Consider the following 24,018-nt stretch of genomic DNA (forward strand, 5'->3'; position numbering starts at 1 on the left):
AAATCCAATGTCTATTTGTTAGTTACTCGTACAAACTATGAAATTGAACTGTGTATACATTGATGTTTTGTCTTGAAATTATGCTAAACTCACATTCCAAAGTAGGAGAGCTAAAATTGTCTGTACTCATAGTCAAATGATTACCTATACAAAAGTTCTAAGTGCCTGTGTATGTGTCTGCTAATGTAATAGTGTTATATACACTTGCTTCCAAAGTAGTAATAAAGCAATCATAATTATTATGGTTATGTAAAAAAGATATTACTAGTTCAGTGTTGTTAATTATAACAATATATAGCATGGTTAAGAACTTCAAGGAAAATCATTAACTATTATAACCTGAAGGAATCTCGGTTCTGCCCTTAATTAACATCTTGATCTTGCCAGGATCTTTAACTTCTCTATCTTTCTATTGTATAATGTATAAAATAAGTATGAAAACAATAGCAGGAATTGCCTTACAGGTTTCTGGTGGGGATTAAATCAACAAATGTCAGCAAACATATTCTGAGCCACTAAATATTCAATTTAATAAATATAGCCATTGTTATTATTACCATTAACCTAAGTCTCTGTCACTGTTTTCTCATCTCACAATGGATGGAATAATACCAGCCACAATGGATGTTACCAGTATTTAATGAGATCCTGTGTATAAAGCACTTTACAGATCCACCACCAATGCCCTGTAAGTCTTCTGTTAAGTATTAGAAAGAACATCCTAAATGGGGTTTCTTACTCCAGCTTCCGTCCCCTTCCTGAACCTCACCCCACTTCATCCAGACACATGTAGATCTTTATTAATATTATATTCTTTATTTCCCCTTCCTCATATTCTACTTCACTTTTCCATCGATAGTCTCAATTTCCGCCATTGTTCTCTGTTCCTAAGAAGAGGGAAAATTCCTTAACCGTGCATTCATAGCTTTTACATCAGTAACTACCCTCCCTTTTCATACTCAGCTGCCATTACGTGTAGGATCCACTACTTCATGTTAGGATTAGTCACTGCAGATGATGAAGTGTACATACATGTTCTCTTGCCTCTCTGTTTACAAAGTTCTCCATGGCCATACTCAACAGAAACTTCATTAAGGAGATAATTTTAGTAAGCAGCAAAAAATTTTCTGTCTCAAAAAACTTCATGAGATTCCACAATTCACTAGAATCAAGGTAATTTTTATTTGCTAGATTAAGAAGCTTAATAAATTCAATGTCACATTAACCAAACATTATCGTTTTTTCTTTTCAGGTAATGCAATTAATCTTAAAATGACATAATGGAGAAAAGGAACAATGTGACAGAGTTTGTTCTACTGGGGCTCACAGAGAATCCAAAGATGCAGAAAATCTTATTTGTTGTCTCTTTGGTCACCTACATCGTCTCTCTGGTGGGAAAAGTGCTCACTGTGGTCACTATCACCGCCAGTCCATTATTGGGGTCCCCCATGTACTTTTTCCTTGCCAATCTCTCCTTCATTGATGCCTGTTATTCTTCTGTTAATACCCCTAAACTGATTATAGATTCACTCCATGAAAAGAAGACCACCACAATCAATGCATGTATAACCTAAGTCTTTGGGGAACATTTCATTGGAGGTGCTGATGTCATCCTACTCACTGTGATGGCCTATGATTGCTATGTGGCCATCTGCAAGCCATTGCACTACATGACCATCATGAATCAGCAGGTTTGTGGCCTGCTAATGGGAGTGGTGTGGGTGGGAGGCTTTTTCATGCAGCCATACAGATCCTCTTTATCATCCCTTTACCCTTCTGTGGCCCTAATGTCATAGATCACTTTATGTGTGATCTGAACCCTTTGCTCAATCTTGCCTGCACTGATACCCACACACTAGGGCTCTTTGTTGCTGCCAACAGTCATTTCATCTGTCTGTTAAACTTTCTCCTCTTGATGGTCTCCTATGTGGTCATTCTGCGTTCCCTAAGGAACCACAGCTTGGAGGCAAGGCGCAAAGCCCTCTCCACCTGTGTATCCCATATCACAGTGGTTGTCATATTCTTTGTGCCCTGTATATTTGTGTACATGAGACCTGCAGCTACTTTATCTATCGATAAAGCAGTTGCAGTGTTCTACACTATGATAACACCAATGTTAAACCCCTTAATCTATACCTTAAGAAATGATCAGATGAAAAATGACATTAGGAAATTGTGTAGCAGAAAAGTTATTTCAAGTGAGAAATAAATATACCTGATGCTCAACATTGATGCAATGGAAACAAAGGTCCAAAGGACATTTTGGATGAACTTAGTAAGGAATACTTACTGTATAAAGAAAATAGTAAGCTGCTGTGAATGACAGATTCTGCACTGAGTGGAACACGAAAGGTGGAAGAAAGAAAAAGCCTAGTTGCAGACACACACACACACACACACACATGCACGTGTTCACTATCTATAATTATACATTAGCCTTATATATCAAGGTTGATGTAAAATATTGCATATAAAATTATGGTATTAAATGACAATAGGATTATAAAAAAAGCAAAGAGCCATTTAACCCCTGAGGGCTAACAAAGACTCTCCGAATTTTTTGAATTTCCTTGTAGCCTGCAGTGTCATTTTGTAATGCTCATGTCACCCATCTTAGGCTGCTAAACGTTCAGAAAAATATGATGACTCAAATAAATGAACACCCTTTTATTTAAGAGGAATTTCTATTTATAAAATAAAGTCACACTCCATAGAGTACTTGACTACCTGTCCAAAATACTTTCTACAAGGCACCATAATGTCTGGGACATAAAAAATATTGATTGAGGGAATAAGGTTATAAAGGAAGAGGGTTATAGTCAAGAAAATGTAGAGAAAAGCAATAGTACTAGAGACCAGGAACTTATTTCTTACCTTTCACTGATCTAGGCTCTGCCAATTCTAGCTAAATCTCTTTGAGAAAGTAGTTTTTTAAACTCTTACTTAAACTGTGTAATAAGAAAAAATTTAAACTGGGATCCTCAGTGTGGGAGAAAATAGCTTACCTTGATACTTCCCCTGCTCTCAGCAAGATGTCATCATCATATGAATTTGAGCTGTTCATGTCATTTTTCTCTGTTAATTACTTACTTCTTGGAACATTTCATTATGAATTGTTGTTTTAAAAAATATGTCCTGCTATCTACACACAAAACAACTTTAGGGTAAATATATTCCATTCATTTATATTTGATCATATATCTCTCATTCATTCACCAATAGAAATTTCTTGAGCCCAACAAATGTATCAGACACACTGATGGTTGCTGGTCTTCAGAAGTGAGTACAGAGGAACTAGGGTCTTGCCCTCAGAGAGTTTCAGATCTTCTGAGACACGCAGAGGGGAACAGAAAATGATAAGACCATGTTATAAATGGGCAGGTGGTGGCAGCCCAGGGGGCAATGAAAGCCTCTTTGAGGGACACACAACAAAGACCAGGGGGTTGGGAAAATTTCCTACATGAAAACATATCAAAAATGGGCACAATGGGGAATCATAAGAGTGAATAAGCATATGTCCGCTGAGAGGGTTCCTAGGAGAGGATGCATAACAAAAGCGAGGGGGTGATAAAGAAAAGTCTAATCGTTTCAGTACGTTGTGGCTACTGGCTGATCTATTCATTCAATAATTATTATTGAGCTTCTACTGTGTGTTGGAATATAAGCCAGACACTGAGCTCCTAAAAGTCAAGTTAGTAAGACATGAAACCAGAAAGTTAATGACAGGCAAGATCAAGAAGAGCCTCATATCTGTGATGGAGCTGAATGCCAAGTACCATGGGGAACACATTTGAAGGGTCTTCATACCTTTTCATGGCCTGTAGCTCATTTCTATTTTCAATGAGTAATACTCCTCTATGTGATGTTGTGGTTTATCTATCCTCACTTTCTGAAGAACGTCTTGGCTGCTTCCAGGTGTATGGACAATTGTGAATAAAGCTGCTGTTAAACATGTGTGCAAGTGGTTTTGTGGACATAAATTTTCAACTCCTTTGTGCAAAAAACTCAGGGAGTGGGATTGCTAATTGTTTTAGTTCTATAAAAGCTGACAAATGGTCTTCCCAAATTACTGCACCATTTTGCTTTCCCATCAGCAATAAATGAAATTCGTGTGTTCCACACCCACAGTAGCATCTGTTGGTGATAGTGTCCCATATTTTGGCCTTTCTAATGGGTGAATGGTTAAAAAAAGAAAAAAACAAAACAAAAACAAAAACAAAAATGAAAACAAAAAAAAGCAAAACACCTCCTTTGAGTCATTTTCTTATCCAAAATGTGCAGATTAATTAATTCAAGAAGGTTCATGGACTTGAAGTCAATTGGTCCAAACCTCACAATTAAAATATGACAGGTTCAGAATCTATGCCATGTTTGACCTGACATAAAGATGTTGAGTCCCATCCATCACTTTGAATTTTAAGGTCAAAAAAGAGTGCTCTGGTCAATTTATTTGAACTCTACATACAAAAAGTTTTTACACAAAGTCCGATTATTCCAAGGACATGGGATCATTACCCACAGTTTCTGAGGTGTGAGCAATGGAGTCAGAATTGTCTGTTGGAATATTTTTCCTTTGTTCCTTAGACCTGAGCACTCACATTTTACAAGTTGACCCTGACAGCTCAGAGAAACATGTGAATGCCAGTTTTGTGGGTGGGAAGTAGTGACATAACAGACATGTGTTCCCACATGATAAGATAGCAAACATGGAAAACAGAGAATCATCCCTGAAGAGTCTGGGCATCTACTAAGGGGAGAAGAACTAGAATGAATAAGTTTAAAAATGGGGTATATTTATAAATGTTAGATCTTCTTGATGGATAGACCCTTTAAGAATTGATGTAGTGTCCTTCTATATCTCTGACTATAGTCTTTAGTTTAAAATCTAATTTATCTGTTCCAGATGCATTTCTTAGAAAATGGGTCTCTTGTAGACAACATCTGGATGGGTCCTGTTATTTTATCCAATCTACAAATCTGTTCCATCGTATGGGTGCATTTAGGCCATTCAGGGATGGGGTGATTATTCAGAGATATGTTTTTATTGAAGTCGTGTTACCTGTGAAGTCTTTGTTTCTATAGATTGTCTCCATAAATTTCTGTTTAATGAAATTTTTGTGTTTATTTTTCCTCTTATAGAACCCCCCTTAATATTTCTTATGGCGCCGGCTTGATGGTCACATACTCTTAAACTGTGCCCGTCTTGCCCATGCATTTTGAATGTCAGTCTTGCTGAATAAAGTATTCTTGGCTGCTTGTTCTTCTCATTTAGTGTCCTGAATACATCTTGCTAGCGCTTTCTGGCTTACCATGTTTCTGTGTACAGGTCTGATGTTATTCTTAAGGGCTTTCCTCTGTATGTAAGGAATCTCTTCCTCCTAGCTGATTTCAAGAACTACTGTCTAAAATTATGATTCATCATTTTCACAATAAGGTGTCTGGAGGTCTTTCTAGATTCTGTGATCTTGGGGGAAGACCTTTCTTCCTCAGGAAGATTACAATCAAACCACATTGAGATACCATCTTTCACCAGTTAGAATGGCCAAAATTAACAAAACAGTAAACAACGTGTGTTGGACAGGATGTGGAGAAGGAAGAACCCTCTTACATGGTGGGAATGCAAGTTGTTGTAGCCACTTTGGAGAACAGTGTAAAGATTCCTTATGTAATTAAAAATAGAGCTTCCCTATGACCCTGCAATTTCACTACTGGGTTTTTACCCCAAAGATACAGATGTAGTGAAAAGAAGGGCACTCTGAACCCGAATGTACATAGCAACAATGGCCATGGTCGCCAAACTGTGAAAAGTACCAAGACGCCCTTTGAACAGATGAATGGATAAGGACGATCTGGTCCCTATATACTATGGAGAATTATGCCTTCACCAGAAAGGATGAATACCCAACTTATGTATCAACATGGATGGGGCCAGAAGAGATTATGCTGAGTGAATAAGTCAAGCAGAGAGAGTCAATTATCATGTGGTTTCACTTACTTGTGGAGCATAAGAAATAACACAGAGGACGTGGAGTGATGGAGAGGAGAAGGGAATGGGTAAAATTGGAGGAGGAGATGAACCATGAGAGACTGTGGACTCTGAAAAAGAATCTGAGGGTTTTTGAGGGGCGGGAGGTGGGAATTTGGGTGAGCGGCAGTTGGTGGTGGGTATTATGGAGGGCACCTGTTGCATGGAGCACTAGGTGTGGTGCATAAAAAATGAATTTTGAACACTGAAATGAAATTAAAAAAATAAATAAAAATTAAAAAAAAATAAAAATGGGGTATGAGCCCAGCTGAGGTGAGTGGTAACAAGTACATTTAGTCTGAGAATTGTCACTCCTGAGTACAAGACAGAACTGATGATCCAAGTTTTATGCACATTGACCACTACTGCTGGGACATAATGAACCCACAGAGCTTTGGTAAGAGATTGTGGAATCTCAAGGACAACTCAGTTTATCTCTTGATTCATTTGTGAAGCCACATACTTAACAATTTCCAAAAGAAAATATTATATTTGTCTTTTACCATACGTTTAGAGGTTTATCACATTGTATTATTGGCAGTTTCTTCCTCTTTAGTAAGAATAGTGTGCCATTGTATGGCTCTACCATATTTTGTATACTTATTCTAGCCAATGGCATTGGAATTTTCTCCAGTTAATGGCCCTGGTGAATGATGAAATGTGAACATCCATCTTTAAGCTTCTTGAGGACATAGATTATCATTTCTCTTAGATTGATACCTAAGAGTGGATTGCTGACTTACATGTTGTGTATTTTATTTTTTTTTTTAATTTCTTTTCAGCATAACAGAATTCATTGTTTTTCTACCATACCCAGTTCTCCATGCAACACGTGCCTACTTAATACCCACCACCAGGCTAACCCGACCTCCCACTCCCCACCGCTCCAAAACCCTCAGATTGTTTTTCAGAGTCCACAGTCTCTCATGGTTCATTTCCCCTTCCAATTTCCCTCAAATCCCTTCTCCTCTCCATCTCCCCATGTCCTCCATGTTCTTTGTTATGTTCCACAAATAAGTGAAACCATATGATAATTGAGTCTCTCTGCTTGACTTATTTCACTCAGCATAATCTCTTCCAGTCCTGTCCATGTTGCTACAAAAGTTGGGTATTCATCCTTTCTGTTGGAGGCATAATACTCCATCGTGTATATTGACCACATCTTCCTTATCCATTCGTCCATTGAAGGGCATCATGTTTCTTTCCACAGTTTGGCGACTGTGGCCATTGCTGCTATAAACATTGGGGTACAGATGGCTCTTCTTTTCACTACATCTGTATCTTTGGGGTAAAAACCCAGTAGTGCAATTGCAGGGTCATAGGGAAGTTCTATTTGTAATTTCTTAAGGAATCTCCACACTGTTCTCCAGAATGGCTGCACCAACTTGCATTCCCACCAACAGTGTAAGAGAGTTCCCCTTTCTTCATGTCCTCTCCAACACACGTTGTTTCCTGTCTTGCTAATTTTGGCCATTCTAACTGGCATCATGTGGTATCTCAATGTGGTTTTGATTTGAATCTCCCTGATGGCTAGTGATGGTGAACATTTTTTCATGTGTCTGTAGCCATTTGTATGTCTTCATTGATAAAGTGTCTGTTCATATCTTCTGTCCTTTTTTTGACATGATTTTGTTTTGTGTGTCTTGAGTTTGAGGAGTTCTTTATAGATCCTGGATATCAGCCCTTTGTTTGTAGTGTCATTTGCAAATATCTTCTCCCATTCCATGGGTTGCCTCTTTGTTTTCTTGAGTGTTTCCTTTGCTGTGCAGAAGCTTTTGATCTTGATGAAGTCCCAAAATTTCAGTTTCGCTTTTGTTTCCTTTGCCTTTGGAGACATATCTTGAAAGAAGTTGCTGTGGCTGATATCGAAGAGGTTACTGCCCATGTTCTCCTCTAGGATTCTGATGGATTCCTGTCTCACGTTGAGGTCTTTTAACCATTTTGAATTTATCTTTGTGTACGGTGTAAGAGAATGGTCGAGTTTCATTCTTCTACATGTAGCTGTCCAGATTTCCCAGCACCATTTATTGAAGAGACTGTCTTTTTTGCACTGTATATTCTTTCCTGCTTTGTCAAAGATGATTTGACCATATAGTTGAGGGTCCATATCTGGGGTCTCTACTCTTTTCCACTGGTCTATGTGTCTGTTTTTATGCCAGTTGTGTATTTTATTTTACTTTTTCAAAAGATTTTATTTATTTGACAAATAGAGACAGAGCAAGAGAGGGAATACAAGCAGGGAGAGTGGGAGAGGGAGAAGCAGGTTTCCTGCAGAGCTGGGAGCCTTATGCGGGGCTCAATCCCAGGAATGAGACCTGAGCTGCAGCCAGACGCTTAACCAACTGAGCCACCGATGAGCCCCATGTTAAGTGCATTTTGACATATTAAGAAGTTGTCAAGTGTTTTCAAAGTGGTAGTGCTATGTTAAATTTCCACCAGCAGGGGGGCGCCTGGGTGGCTCAGTGGTTTAAGCCGCTGCCTTCGGCTCAGGTCATGATCTCGGGGTCCTGGGATCGAGTCCCACATCGGGCTCTCTGCTCAGCAGGGAGCCTGCTTCCCTCTCACTCTCTCTGCCTGCCTCTCTGCCTACTTGTCATCTCTGTCTGTCAAGTAAATAAATAAAAATCTTTAAAAAAAAAAAAAAATTTCCACCAGCAAAGTGTGAGAGTTTCTGTTTCCCTACAATATCACCAAAACCTGGCATTGTCAATCTTTTAAAATTTAGCATAGAGTTGTTCAAAATATTCTCTTATGACTCATGCTTTCTGTAGGTTCCATAAAACTAGTATTTGAATGTTTATAATTATATATATATATATTAAATATATAATTATATATGTGTGTATATATATATGTGTATATACATATATGTGTGTGTGTATATATATATATATAAAATACATACATGTAATAGCATATAGAACAATATAATATATATACACTTCAATAACTGATTGCTATATTTATGGCATTGTTGCAAGTGCTCTGTACACAAGATCCCATTGGATACTGATAACATCCTGTGTGGTTGGTATTATTACATCCATTTTTGAGACAAGGAACAGTGACAGAGATGTAGGTTAATGGTAATAATAACAATAACTATATTTATTGTATTGAATATTTAATGGCTCTGATTGGTTTTGTAGACATTTATTGAGTTAATCCTCACCACAAACCTGTAAAATAATTTCTGCTATTGATTGATACTTATTTTATACATAATGTAACAAAAACATAGAGAAGTTAAAGATTCTGCCAAGATCAAGATGCTAATTAAGGGCAGAACCAAGATTATTTCAGATTATAATAGTTAATGATTTTCCCCCTAATTCTTATCTATGCCTTATATTACTATACATAACAACACTGAACTAATAATCTCTTTTTAATATAAACATAATAATTATAATTGTTTTAATACTACCTTGGAGGCAAACGTATAAAACACTTATACAGTAGCTGACATGCACACACACACACACAAAACACACACACACACTTCATTTGGCTATGAGTACAGACAATTAAGTTCTCCTACTTTGTAATGTGAGTTTAGCATAATTTCATGATATAAGATCAATATATACATAGTTCAATTTCATAGTTTGTACCAGTAACTAACAAATAGAAATTGGATTTTAAAAAATCCATTTGTAATGTCTTAAAATGGTAAAATAATTAAGAATAAATGGAGCAAGATGTAAGGAAAACATGTACTCTGAGAACGAAACATTTGTTAAAAGGATATAAGCACCTTAATAAGTAGAAGAAATACTGTTTGTGACAGATGTCTCAACATTATTAAGAGGTGAATCCCCAAAGGCATTTCCAGATTCACACTTTCTCAAGCATAATTACAGGAACATATTCAAAACTTTTAAACTGCCTTAAAACTGATATGGAAATACAAGGGCCCTAAATTAGGTCCCACAATATTAAAAGAGAAAGAATTTGGAGAAGTTACATGATCTGATTTCCAGCGATGTTACCAAACTGCTGTGTTCAAAATTATGTGGTCTTTTCATAAAGATACCTGAGAAGGCCAACAAAGCAGCCTAGAGAGCCCAGTAGTAGAACCACTCATATATGGTCAACTAATCTCAGCAAAAGTCTGCAGTCAATTAGTGGTGAAAAATAGTTTTTGCAAAAAATGAGGGTGGAGGGGCACCTGGGTGACTCAGTGGGTTAAAGCTTCTACCTTCTGCTCAGGTCATGATCCCAGAGTCTTGGGATCGAGCCCCGCATTGGGCTCTCTGCTTAGCGGGAAACTTGCTTCCCTCCCTCTCCCTCTGCCTACTTGGGATCTCTGTCTGTCAAATAAATAAATAACAATCTTTAAATAAAAGAGTATGGAAATATTGGGCATCGTTACTGCACAAAGCAAACAAAACAAAAAAAGCAGAGAAAACTTTGATCTATATATCACAACTGTAGAGATTTATTTTAAATGGACTTAGAGCTATATGTGAAATGTAAAATTTAAAACAAAATTTTGGTGTGAAACACAGGAGAAGATCTTCACGACCTTGGGTTACAAAAAAATTTTTCCAAACATGTGGAACGAAGGTGTCCCAAAGAGGGGCGGCTTGGTGGTGGTGAAGTTGATTGAGCATCAGAATCCAGGTTTGGGCTCAGATGATGACCTCATGGTCCTGAGGTGGAGCACCCTGGCTGGACTCAGCACTCAGGGTGCAGTCTGTTAGAGAATTTCTCTCTCTCTTCTTCTCCCCTTCCACCATGGTCACTATCTCTCTCTCGCTCCTTCTAAAATAAATAAATATATCTAAAAAATGTGCCCATAAAAAATTGTTGATTTGCATTTCACCAAAATTACAACTATGAAGCAGAACTAGTATACAAAGAGGGATGAACTAAACGGTTGAGGATGTGAATTAACTGGTTTCCTCCTCTAATTGTTTTCCACGTGTGTGCACAGGAGAAGCTTAGACATATGACCAGCTGTCTCCTGTGGTGGATCTGTGCAGGCTAGCTCTGGAGCACAGCTCGGTCAACACTGGACATAACGCTGGTATAGACAAGCTCTAAATCTCTGGGTTATCATGTCCTTTAGGACGAAGTGCTAGAATCCCTCATTTCCTCAAGGTTATTAAACATTTAAAGCCCCAAAGGAAGCAGTAACTAGAATAATGCATTTCTTGCTCCAGTTGTTTACTATTTGAGCTAGTTATTCAAACTTTTGAAAATTCTGTGTTTTTAAATACATAGTAAAGCTAATAATACCTTTGTCAAAATATGTAATATTATGAACAAGAAATAATATAATGAGCTTAATCCAACCAACAATCTCTCAGCGGATTTCTGTTATCCTTTGGCTAAGTAGAATGACCTGAAACAGATTAATACTATAAAATTTTATTTCCTGATCCTTCTTGCATGCAGAAAAGTCACCTGCATGTGTTGGCATGTGGAAGAGAGAGACTGACTGCCTTTGGTGCAGGCAGATGAGGCTGAGTCTAAACCACCTGTGACTAGTCAGTGAGCAGAGAAGGAACCGGATGGGAAACACATTTAAGAGTTTGCTGTACTTGGCTTCTTTCATCTGATTTTTCCACATTATTTGTGCATTACCTCCCTTCAAAATTATGGAGAAGAGCTGTTTATATCTTTCTTCCTTTCTTTATCTTTTTCTTTTTTTTGGTCTACCATTTTCCAACATCTCATGCTTCAATGCTAACATCATATGAATTATTATATCACAAATCACTGATTTTATTTATCTACCTGCCCTGCACACCAAAAATCTTGATAATTTAAAAACAAAAACAAAAACAAAAAGGACTGTGGCAGTGGGAGTCTTTGGTGCTCCTTGTCCTACCTCATTACTGATTTCCTGAAAACACACCTGATAATATTATTACTACAATTTCCCTCCTGTTCTTCAGAACACAGGAAGAACACAAGGCAGTCACACTATAGCTTTCGGGGCCTTCAGGGAATAAGGGCTATTTTTTTTTCCCCCCACTTAGGCAACTGTGGATCATTTATACCCAAGAGCACCAAGCACATTTATGTGATGATGGCTTTGCAACACTTGGTCCAAATCTGTCTAGAAATGCCTTTGGGAATATAGTTACTTAAAGATTTCAAAAAACTATTAATTCTCACATTCCCACATGTTTGTATTCTGTTCCTCTGAACCATATTGCCTTCAAGTATAAGCATAAGATAAAGGGATGATTCCTAGGACCAATATACTTGTGCTAGTTTTGCAGGACTATATATAATCCATTTTGCTTATTTTCTTATTGAGCTATCATTAAGCAGCTAAATCAGCTTTTGAAACTCCGAGGCTGCTTCCCTGAGGGATGAAGATCTACCTCTTGCTTCAAAGAGTCTTAGTGAATATTGGAAATACACTTCTCTTGTAAATTGTAGAAGGTTCAAGATTTGTTGAAATTTTCAAAATATGTGCAGAGAATTCATGTGGGTGTGTTTGAATTCCAGATTTGTAACTCTCTGCAGCGGATTCCAGGTTTTGGTACTAGGGATAAACTGGCAGAGTGAGTATCTGAGAATGAAATGCTTCCTGATGCAGCCCCAAATGTGACCAGACAGCCACTCGGATCTTATGGTTAGTCAATTACCTTTGTCACCTTGGTTTGTGAAGGGTCCCACCACACATGTGCTAGAATAACTGCCTGCTCTTTATTTTACTTCTATATGATTTCCTTCTAAAGCATATAGCCTCTCTTGAAGCATATGACAATTTGATTACTATAAAAATGTTTGGGCACACTTGAGTTTTCATGGCACATTAGCTACAAACAAAATTCTGCCTTTTCGATTCACAGACCTGTACCCCTGGAGATAAAAATACATTATATGCTTATTAAAAAAAAAATTTTCAAAACATCTGCCTTCCTAACATAGAGTAGTTTCATCTGAGTCAACCATGGTAAGTTTATAGCCCCTACATTCTGTTATACTAAGGGGAAGTTTGAATGTGTAGTAGGAATTTGTAACTAAATATGACAGGTTCTATTCATTCATAAACAGCAAAATCCAAAGGTACACATAATTTTTATTCAATAATATAAAAAGTAAGCATTTGCACACCTTTTTATATAGAAAAAAAATTAGAATAGTGATTAGCATTAAGAAATGGGTTAGGATAACCAACGGATTATATTAACAGAATTTCAGTAACAGATTGTTCAAATTGGAATTTATCATCATCATACTTTGTAAACCCATATTATGAAAGCTCTTTTTTATTTTCTTTATTCTTCCCTTGATCCTGTGTGTGTGTGTATGACAATATGTGGTCCTAAATTAGTCATTCAGAGAGGAAAGACAGTGAAAGAAAAATGACAGTTTTGAACCACACACGTCGCTGGCTTTTTCACATTAGCTCATGTATTCCTCACTAAAATTCTGAATTTTGTTTTGATATCTTAGTTGTGAATTGAGAAAGAGGAAACCTAAAGAGATGAATCCATTTGCTGAAGGATCACACTGGTCAGTTGATTTGAAATGCCTCAGCGCTTCTACGTCTTCCTCTGTTACTGCTGTTTCAACCCCTTGTTCAGTCTTTATTTACCAATTGTGCCTTTAGTTTTTCCATGGGAGGGGTCCCAAGAATCACTATATCACTTCATGAGCGTAAGTCTCCTCAACTGTCTTTTCCCTCTTCCCTTTTACCTCTCCTAACAGCACTGATCGTAGGGTAACTTTCCTCAGAATAGAAGCTGGGGGTTGTGTGCTATTGGAGGTGAAATTTCAAAGACGATCTAAAACACAAGGAGGAATCCTTATGAGGAATTTGTATTTTTGTAAAACTGAGTGCAATTTATTTCAAATGTGTTAGAATCAGCAAATCCTAGAATACGTGTATTCTTCTCTGTTCAGAGTAGGAATCAAAAGAGTTTTTCCATACTGTCCTTCATGACGTCCCTCTCAGTGCTCTCCCATAAATGACAGCCCCAGACTGAGGAAGAAACAGGATTTCTGTCTTTTAATATTCATAGTGTGTTACTTTTCAGTCTTGAGAAATTACTTAAATTCTCTTGCTATGTCTCTTCTGGGTAGAATCAGAGATTTGAATTGGTCATCTGATTTCCACGTTTTTATTATTCACGGTCTACTTATATAAAAGTTGCCTATAAATCAATTTGTTTTAGTAATTAGGTATATCTGAAATATCACTGTTGTTTCTACCTCATAAACAAAGATTACTATTCATTGCAATAAGTAGAATATTGGTCAATGGTTCTCACACCCTAAAGCTTTTCAGTACTCCTTAGTTACAGGTAACCGCCGAACACTCTGTGACATAATTACTTTACTCTGTTATATAAAGGAGGACAGAGATCCTTGTTAGTGAGCCTGAAAGCAGAGTAGGAACAAATGGAAAATTTGTCTATGTGTGAGGTTAGAATTCTGAAGAGTAATTTAAAAGAGAATTGATGTCTTATGGTACCGAGTATTCTGTAAATGCCACAGCTGTCACCTATGTGCCATCTGAAATCTTTTTGAGGAATATCAATAACATAGATACTAAATCTGGGAGTCTCTACAAATGCTGGTTGCTAAATCATATTGTAGCAAAAATATTTTGTATTTTAAATAGACATCTGGGGGCCCAAATACGTCTGTCACTTGAGAGTCAGACTAACATAGAAAGTGGGCTAACTTTGTAAACCCACTAGAATCAGATATTCCCTCTTCAGTGGGTAAAATAGCTCTTGGATGGTTTCTTTTTACCCCACACTCATTTTGCACTGATTAAATGATGTCTTAAGATATACATTAGATACAAAGTTGTGAATTCCTTAATTTTTAATTGATTCCTTATTGCGACAAATATCATTGAGTTCTAACTCACCAGAAAGAGTGTCTTCAAGTTACTCTCAGTATCATCCCCTTTTATTGGCATTTGATCTTTAGATTGTATCTCAGTATGAAATTTTCTGACAAAGCCATGACAAGTGCGTAATTCAAAAATATATGGGCAATTCGACAATTTTATCCTTCCTTTATTAAATGCTACCACAAACACTAATGACAACATCTATTTTTGAAATAATATTTAACTTATGAAACATAAATACATCAGATGAATGCATTTCTTAAATATTTTTCAAGATTTCAGTCATTAATTGATATTCTCTCTTTTGCTCTATTGCTTTCTTCTGTTCTTTGTTTTTTAATGTGAGAGCAATTCCATTGGTTTAACATGAGCCATTGACAATATCTGATCCGGTAGGAAAGTACAGTATGCCCAACATGACTTATAATTTAGTAGTTCAAACAAATGTGCAGCAAATTTCTTCAGGATTCATTCCCAGAAAATTAAGGCAATTTCCTGAGATAATTATAAAAGAAGGAATGTTGATTTTATATGTAATTTATAAGAATTGGGAAATATGGGGAAAAAAAACTTTCCTTGTTTTAGACTTAATAATGTAACTAGTAGTTCTTTATCTAAACTATTTATAAAAGTATTAATAAAGTATTCATAGTATTAATAGCATTAATAAAAGTATTAAAATATTAATAGTCATGCTAATAAAAGTATTAATAGTGATAACAGGTATTTTCAAAATAGTATTTAAATATTTAAATAATTACTAAGTAATATTGATAAACATTTAATTATTCTCATTATTGCCATTATACATTTTTCATGATAGATTAACAAAGGACAACATAATTAGAATAAGCAGCTCAATTCCATAAGCCGGAAAAATTATTGTTAACACTATTTATGAAAATGTGCATTTTAACAAATTTTATATATAGTGTTCCTACATTCACCTAGAATTATCTTTTTTTTTTTACTTTCAGAAATGTAAGTCCTTATGGAAGGCTACCCAAAACCAAATATATGAAAAATCAGAGAAACATCTCAGAATTCATACTTCTAGGACTTTCATATGACCAGAACATAGAAATGTTTTGCTTTGTGCTCTTCTTATTCTGCTATGTTGCCCTATTGGCAGGAAACCTTCTGATCCTTGTCTCCATTCGATGCAGTTCCCTTTTTCACCAACCCATGTACTACTTCCTCATCCACTTATCTTCTATGGACATCTGCTATACCTCTACTGTCACACCCAAGTTAATTGCTGACCTGTTAGTGGAAAGAAAAACCATCTCCTACAGTAATTGCATGTTACAGATCTTTACCATGCACTTTTTCGGAGGCGTTGAGGTCTTCATTCTTACTGCCATGGCCTTTGATCGCTATGCTGCCATCTGCAAACCTCTCCACTATGTGATTATCATGAACAGGAAAAGATGCCACCTCCTAGTCTTAGCTGCTTGGGCTGGTGGGGCCATCCATGCCTTACCTCTGTTTTCTACTGCAATTGGTTTGCCCTTCTGTGGTCCTAATGAAATTGATCACTACTTCTGTGATGTTTTTCCTTTGCTAAAGGTGGCCTGTACTGATACCTACATCACTGGTGTCCTTGTGGTTGCCTTTTCAGGTATGATTTCCTTAGTAACCTTTATTGTCTTATTTGTTTCTTATGGGATAATATTGTTCACTTTAAGAAATCTCTCAGCTGAGGGAAGACGCAAAGCCCTCTCTACCTGTTGGTCTCATGTCACTGTGGTCATCTTATTTTTTGGGCCTGTAATCTTTATCTACCTTAGACCACCTACTACTTTTCCTGAGGACAAAATATTTGCTCTATTTTACACCATCATTGCTCCTATGTTCAATCCCTTAATCTACACTCTGAGGAATTCAGAGATGAAAAAAGCAGTGAAAAAGGTTTGGTGCTCATCATTGTTTTCAAAGGACTCACACTCTTAATTTGAAAAAGTTCATTGGCTAATCGACTCTGAGTCAGAAGAGGAAGATATGAATGAAGAAGGCAGGAACTGGATCATGGGGATTATGGACCATCATTGTCATGAAGGGAATGGATGGATGCAATAGGACTATAGGATTTAAATGATCATTGAGCAAGTACTGATGCTTGCATACCAAAATTAATTGTGAAATAAATTAATTTTGTGGGGTATTAACATAGTATAGGTAGGGGAACGTTCATAAAAAATATTGAGCCAAAGCAAATAAATCAATGATATATTATTAGTGAATTATAAAGGGAAATATTTTAATGATAGTTTTCTTAATACATTGCACTGACAGACTTTCTTTTGTTGTTCAGAAGTTGTAATGTTAAAAAACAATAATAATAATAATAATAAACAGAAACAATTTAAATTTCTGATAAAACATTCCTTATTTCATACAAATTAGTTGTGTGAATGAACAAATATTTAGAGTAGAATCTATTTCATTTCTTTTAATAATTTATTTTTTTTCGAGAGAGAGAGCATGAGTGAGCAGGAGCGGGGCTTTGGGGTGGTAGGCTAGAGCGAGAGGTACAAAAAACTTCCCACTGAGCAGGGGACCTGATGCAGGGCTCCATCCCAGGACCCTGGAAACTGAACCAAAGGCTCAGCTTTTTACAGAACTCAACCCCATTTAGCAATCCACTCCTTACCATTTACCCAAAAGAGTTGAAAACTTATGTCCACAAAAGAACAAAAGCCATACTTAACAGCAGCTTTATTCACAATTGTCCATACAACTGAAAGCAGCCAAGACATCCTTCAGTAGGTGAGGATAGATAAACTGCAACATCACACAGTGGAGTATTATTCATTGCCAAGAGTAACGAGCTCCAGGCCATGAAAATGCTTGAAGACCCTTCCAATGTGTTCCCCATGGTAATTGGCATTCAGCTCCATCACAGATATGAGACACTTCTTGATCTTGCCTGTCTTACTAACTAGACTTTTAGGAGATCAGTGTGCAGCTTATAACCCGACACATAGTAGAAGTTCAATAATAATTATTGAATGAATAGATGAGCCAATAGCCACAACTGTATTGAAATGATTGTGTTTTCTGCACACTCTTTTTCACTCTTGGTCTCTGTTATGAATCCTCTCCTGGGAATCCTCTAAGGTAACACATGTTTACTCATCCTGATGATTCCCTTTCAGTTTTCAATTTTTGTGCCCCTTTTAGTGTGTTTTCATCTAGGAAATCTTCCTGACCCCCCTGGTCTTTGTTGTGTGTCCCTCAAAGATGTTTCACCCTGTGCTGTCACTACTTTCAAGAACATTTTAAACATGGTTTTGTCATTTTCTGCTCCACTCTGGGTGTCCCTTAGTGGATAAAATGCTCTCTGAAAGCAAAACCCATGTTGCTCTCTATTCAACACTTTGCAGCCCTAGCAATCATCACTGTTTCTGATATATTTTGGGGGCTAAAAAAATTTATTGATTAGTAAGTGTGGGATGGAAGGAATAAATGGGGTGTATTTATCCTGAATTTGTTTTCTTTGTAGATGGAGTCACATATTTTCTTAAAACAGTATATCATAATGAAAAGTTACCAAGAAGTAAACTAATTAACAGAAAAATGACACGAACAACTCACATTCATAAGATGGCGAAATCTTACTGAGAGCAAGGAGAATATCAAGATAAGCTATTTGCAGGGGGCTTTGGTAGCTCAGTAGGTTAAGCATCTATTTTTGGTTCAGGGCATGGTCCCAGGGTGCAGGGATTCAGCCGCACATCAATTTCCTTGCTAGGCATAGAGCCTGCTTCTCCCCAAGCTCCTCTCTCTCTGTCAAATAAATAATTAAAACCTTTTAAAATTTATTAAAATAAAAAAAAAACTATTGTTCCTTCACTGATGATCTCAGTTTAAATTTATTTCTCATTACACAGTTTAATCAGAAGTTAAAACAAATTGTGGTTTCCTAAAGACATTTAGCTAGAATTCTGAGTCTCAATCAGTGAAAAGTAGGAAAAAGTTCCCTGTCTCCAGTACTATTCCTTTGCTCTACATTTTCTTGACTATGGCTATCTTCCATTATACCCTTATCACTCATGCATTATTGATTGTGCCCCAGCATTATGCTGCCTTGTAGAAACAATTTTTAATAAATAGTCAAGTGGGGGCACCTGGGTGGCTCAGTGGGTTAAAGCCTCTGCCTTCAGCTCAGCTCATGATCCCAGGGTCCTGGGATCGAGCCCTGAATCCGGCTCTCTGCTCAGCAGGGAGTCGGCTTCCTCCTCTCTCTCTGTCTGCCTCTCTGCCTACTTGTGATCTTTGTCTGTCAAATAAATAAATAAAATCTTTTTTAAAAATTTAAAATAAATAAATAAATAAATAGTCAAGTACTCTATGGAGTGTAACTTTATTTAATAAATAAAAATTCCTCTCAAATAATAGCATGTTCATTTATTGGAGTTATAATTCTTTCTGATGGATTAGCAGCCTGAGAGAGTAACATAAGCAATACAAAATGACTGAGATCTACAAGAAATTTGGAAATTTGAGGTAATCTTTGGTACCCCACAGAGGTTAAATGACGCTTTGCTTTATAAGCCTGTAGTCATTTTATACTACAATTTTAATGGCAACATGTTATTATCAACCCAGGTATATAAAAATGAGCAGAATTCTTAATAAAAATATATTAGAATTTATAGATAGGGAATAGATGATAGATGATAGATAGACGTAGGAGCATAGCAGGTTGTTATGTTTTCTTTTCTTGCACATTTTCCTCTTCCACTCAGTGCAGAATCTGTCATTCACAGCAGCTTACTATTTTCTTTATTTGGTAAGTATTCCTTCCTGAGATCATCCAAAATGTACTTTGACTTTAGCTTCTGTTGCATCAATGTCGGACTTCAGACATATTTATTTCTCACTTGAAATAACTTTTCTACTACACAATTTCCTAATGGCATTTTTCATCTGGTCATTTCTCAAGGCATAGATTAAAGGATTTAACATTGGCGTTATCATAGTATAGAACACTGCAACTGCTTTATCAATAGATAAAGTAACCGGAGGTCTCATGTACACAAATAAGCAGGGCACAAAGAATAGGACAACCACTGTGATGTGGGAGACAAAGGTGGAGAGGGCTTTGCACTTTGCCTCCAAGCTACGGTTCCTTAGGGAATGCAAAATGACCACATAGGAGATGATCAAGAGGAGGAAGAGTAAGACACAGATGAAACCACTGTTGGCAGCAACAAAGAGCTCTAGAGTGTGGGTATCAGTGCAGACAAGATTGAGCAAAGGGTTCAGATCACACATAAAGTGATCTATGACATTAGGGCCACAGAAGGGTAAAGGGATGATAAAGAGGATCTGTATGGCTCCATGAAGAAAACCTCCCACCCACGCCACTCCCATTAACAGGCCACACACCTGCCGATTCATGATGGTCGTGTAGTGCAATGGCTTGCAGATGGCCACATAGCGGTCATAGGCCATCACAGTGACTAGGATGACATCAGCACCTCCAATGAAATGTTCCCCAAAGATTTGGATTATACATGCATTGAATGTGGTGGTCTTCTTTTCACGGAGTGAATCTATGATCAGTTTAGGGTTATTAACAGAAGAATAACAGGCATCAATGAAGGAGAGATTGGCAATGAAAAAGTACATAGGGGACCCCAGTAATGAGCTGGTGGTAATAGTGACCACAGTGAGCACATTTGCTACCACAGAGACAATGTAAATGACCAAAAACACGAAAAATATGACTTTCTTCATCTTTGGATTCTCTGTGAGCCCCAGAAGAACAAACTCTGTCATGTTGTTCCTATTCACCATTATTTCCTAATATGATTAATTGCATTACCTGAAAAAAAATCACTTTCGATTAATGCAAACTTCAATTTATTAAGCTTTTTCATCTAGTAAATAAATACCTAGATTCTAATGATTTGTGGATTCTCGTGAGTTTTTTTGAGATACAAAATAAGTTTTGTGTTCTTTAAGATTATTTTGTTTATCTCCTTGGTGAAGTTTCTGTCGCGTTTGGCCATGGGGAGCTTTGTAAACACACAGGCAAGAGATCATTTGTGCACACTTCATCTGAGGTGACTCAGGTTAACATGAAGTATGGGACCATACACATTGTGGCAGATAAGTAAGAAAAGGGAGGTAGTTTATGATGTAAAGGCTATGAATGCAAGGTTGAGGAATTTTCACTTTATCCTTAGGAAATGGGGAGCCATCGGAAGACAGTGAGAATATATATGAAAAAGTGAAGAGGAATTTGAGGGAGAGGTAATAAGAAATATAATTTAATAAAGATCTTCATGTTTCTTGGATGCAGTGGGGTGAGGTTCAGTAAGGGATTGGAAGCAGAGACAGAAACCCCAGTTAAGAGATTTTTTCATATTAGTTGACATAGAAATAACAGAGCATTGGTTGTTGATTTGTAAAGAAAGTATACAAAAGTTACTATAAAATAAATCATAATGATTTTGTCTAAATACAATAACATTATAATTGCTAATTATATTTATATATATTTAATAATTGATTGCTATATTCACGGCATACTAGCAAGTGCTCTGTACATAGGATCCCACTGAATAATAATAATAATAACCTGTGTGGTTGGTATTATTCCTTCCATTTTGAGATGAGAAAGCAGTGTCAAGGACTTAGGTTGATGGTAATAAAAACATTAACAACATTTATTAAATTGAATATTTAGTGGCTCTGAGTGTTTTTGTGGACATTTGCTGATTTAATCCCTGCCACAGACCTGTAAGATAATTCCAGCTGTTGTTTTTATATTTATTTTATACATTATGTAATAGAAACATAGAGAAGTTAAAGATCCTGCCAATATCAAGATGCTAATTAAGGGCAGAACCAAGATTACTTCAGTTTATACTTGTTCATGATTTTCCTCCAAGTTCTTACCCGTGCCCTATATTGTTATAATTAACAGCACTGAATCTCCTTTTTATATGACCATGATTATAATTGCTTTATTACTACTTTGGAGGCAAGTGTATAAAACATAATTTCATTAGGAGACACACACACACACACACACACACACACACACACACACAGACTGACACACTTGAACTCCCAATCATCAAATAAAATGTGGTAAGCGGGGAGCCTGGGTGGCTGAGTTGGTTAGTGACTGCCTTTGGTGGGTCATGGGTCATGATCCCTGGGTCCTAGGACTGAGCCCACACCAGGCTCCCTACTCCATGGGGAGCCCGATTCTCTCTCTCCCTCTGACTGCCTCTCCCTCTCCTTCTGCCCTCTGCTCCCCCTGCTTTCTCTCTCTCTCTCTCTCTCTCTCTGTCAAATAAAAAAGTAAAATCTTAGAAAAAAATATGGTACCGTATTCATCGAAAGATCTTTTTATCTTGACTTCTCCCTCAGACCTAGTTCTCCCTACTACAAACCATCTCCTAAGCAAAATATCTGTTAAATGTTGAAAAGGATTTCCACTGTGGTTAAGTGCTTTGGTTTGAAAATCAAAAAGACAAGGTTAGAATTCTGATTTTCCCCTAGCATCTGCTTTTATCTAGAGTAGCTTTCCAACACACGACATCTTTGTTTCCTCATCTGTAAGGCAAAATTAATCATTACCATATCAAAGGATTTTATGAGAATTAAGGAAACCTACTTGAACATATCACCACCATGTTGTACGCACAGAGGACTTTCATCTATTTTGTAACTGTGTAGGCACCTAAGATATAGGAATTATTGACATTTTGAATGATAATTATGCAATCATTTAATTGTGCAAGAAGTTCAGGAAGAATCCTCTCCAATTTTAAAGAAGGCACACAGACTCAATTATCCGTAGCCTTTGTTACCAGAAAGAAATTCTCCATTCATACTTGGATAACACAGCTGATGCTATGTGTCCTTTATTATTCATACTTATGCCTCTTCTATGTGAGAAGTGTATTTCCATTGTGTTCTCATCCTCATGATTGGTCTAGATTATTAAACTAGCTGTCTCATTGCAAAAGCATGCTGTTTGGTGACAAAGAGCAGGGTCCTACAATTGGCTTCAATTCCTTGAGTTTCAATTTTTTTTTCTGTCAGCTTAGGTGAATATTTACCAACTATCTTTTCAAGAAATGGAGCGAGGATGGAATACTTGAATACTATATTTGAAGGGAGTGAAACAATGATTGATATATATGGGAGGCAACAATATTTAAGATGAATCAGCAATACTGAAGACTTACCTTATAGACTTAGAAGACCTTAATGATGCTTGGAGGTGTTCAGAAATAACCCCATCTTCAAACTGACCTCCTCTCAGATCAGTAGCTTTCAATATGAAAAATAAGACACACCCAGTAAGAGACTGGTTTTTAAGAAAGTGTTTTTATCAACCAAAAGCTTCCCTTCTAGCCTAAAGCCTCAAAAAGTTCTTATAGAACACTTGGGATTTGAATTTAGAATGGAGTATTTTGGAAAAAATATGGAGATTTCATCTACAGATAGCTCTGGTCCCATAGACAAGAGGCAAAAAAATATGGAGTAAACACATCCAAATATGTCATTCCAACCTTAATGAATCTTGCTCTGCAAATGTGGTCAACAAAAATCATTTTCACCTTGCACTGCATGCATATTTAAAGATGTTTCCATAAAGGTTCAATGACTTTGGTGCTGTTACTTTTTTTCTCCCAGGAGTTAATTATCTCCTCTGACAGAAAGGCTTTGTCTTAGAAACCATGCTGAAGAGACATGTTTGACAAACATCCAAGTTTGGAAAGGGAATTACATGCCCTGTACTGGGAATCCAAGCATGTAGGAATCCATTTTCTCTACCTTGAGTTTCTAAGAAAGCTGAATGTCAGGCAAATGGAAAAAGATGTAGTTGACCTGTTGACTCAAGTCACCAAGAGAACTTCTGCCTCCTTAGCAATAATAAAACTTTTCTGGAGCCTGCTAATGATTGTTTGAGAGCTAGAGCAGTGAGGGCAAAAAATCAATGGAAGCCATTTTAACGTTCTTGACTCCGAAACTGTTTTCTGTTTGTTTGTTTGTTTTTACATTCATCAAGAGGCAGAAAGTAAATAGAAACTTGAAAAGGTTCCCAGTTAGTTATTTTTGGGATTTATGGTTTGGTCAGTACAGAATACTAGGCAACTTTAAAACTGTGGAGAGAGATTGAAACACA

General features: G+C 36.9%; 2 protein-coding genes and 2 pseudogenes across 3 annotated transcripts; 2 read left to right on the plus strand and 2 right to left on the minus strand.

Moving 5' to 3' along the window:
- The window catches only part of LOC123948505, a 372,440-nt pseudogene that overhangs the window by 143,706 nt on the left and 204,716 nt on the right, over positions 1-24,018 (minus strand).
- Positions 1,281-2,209, plus strand: LOC123948500 (annotated as a pseudogene).
- LOC123948487 (olfactory receptor 4P4-like) lies at positions 15,876-21,509 on the plus strand. 2 transcript variants are annotated; one of them, XM_046015666.1, is made up of 2 exons: positions 15,876-16,774; positions 21,503-21,509. In XM_046015666.1, the coding sequence occupies exons 1-2, from the start codon at positions 15,876-15,878 to the stop codon at positions 21,507-21,509; spliced, it is 906 nt and encodes a 301-aa protein (XP_045871622.1). The 2 variants fall into 2 exon arrangements, with proteins under 2 accessions (XP_045871622.1, XP_045871621.1); XM_046015665.1 differs by lacking the exon at positions 21,503-21,509 and having other exon boundaries at positions 15,876-16,811.
- LOC123948501 (olfactory receptor 4C46-like) lies at positions 19,734-20,663 on the minus strand. Its single transcript, XM_046015678.1, has one exon. It carries the CDS (start codon positions 20,661-20,663, stop codon positions 19,734-19,736), a length of 930 nt encoding a protein of 309 aa, XP_045871634.1.

Source organism: Meles meles, chromosome 8, assembly GCF_922984935.1.
Source record: "Meles meles chromosome 8, mMelMel3.1 paternal haplotype, whole genome shotgun sequence".
Classification (NCBI taxonomy): Eukaryota; Metazoa; Chordata; class Mammalia; order Carnivora; family Mustelidae; genus Meles; species Meles meles.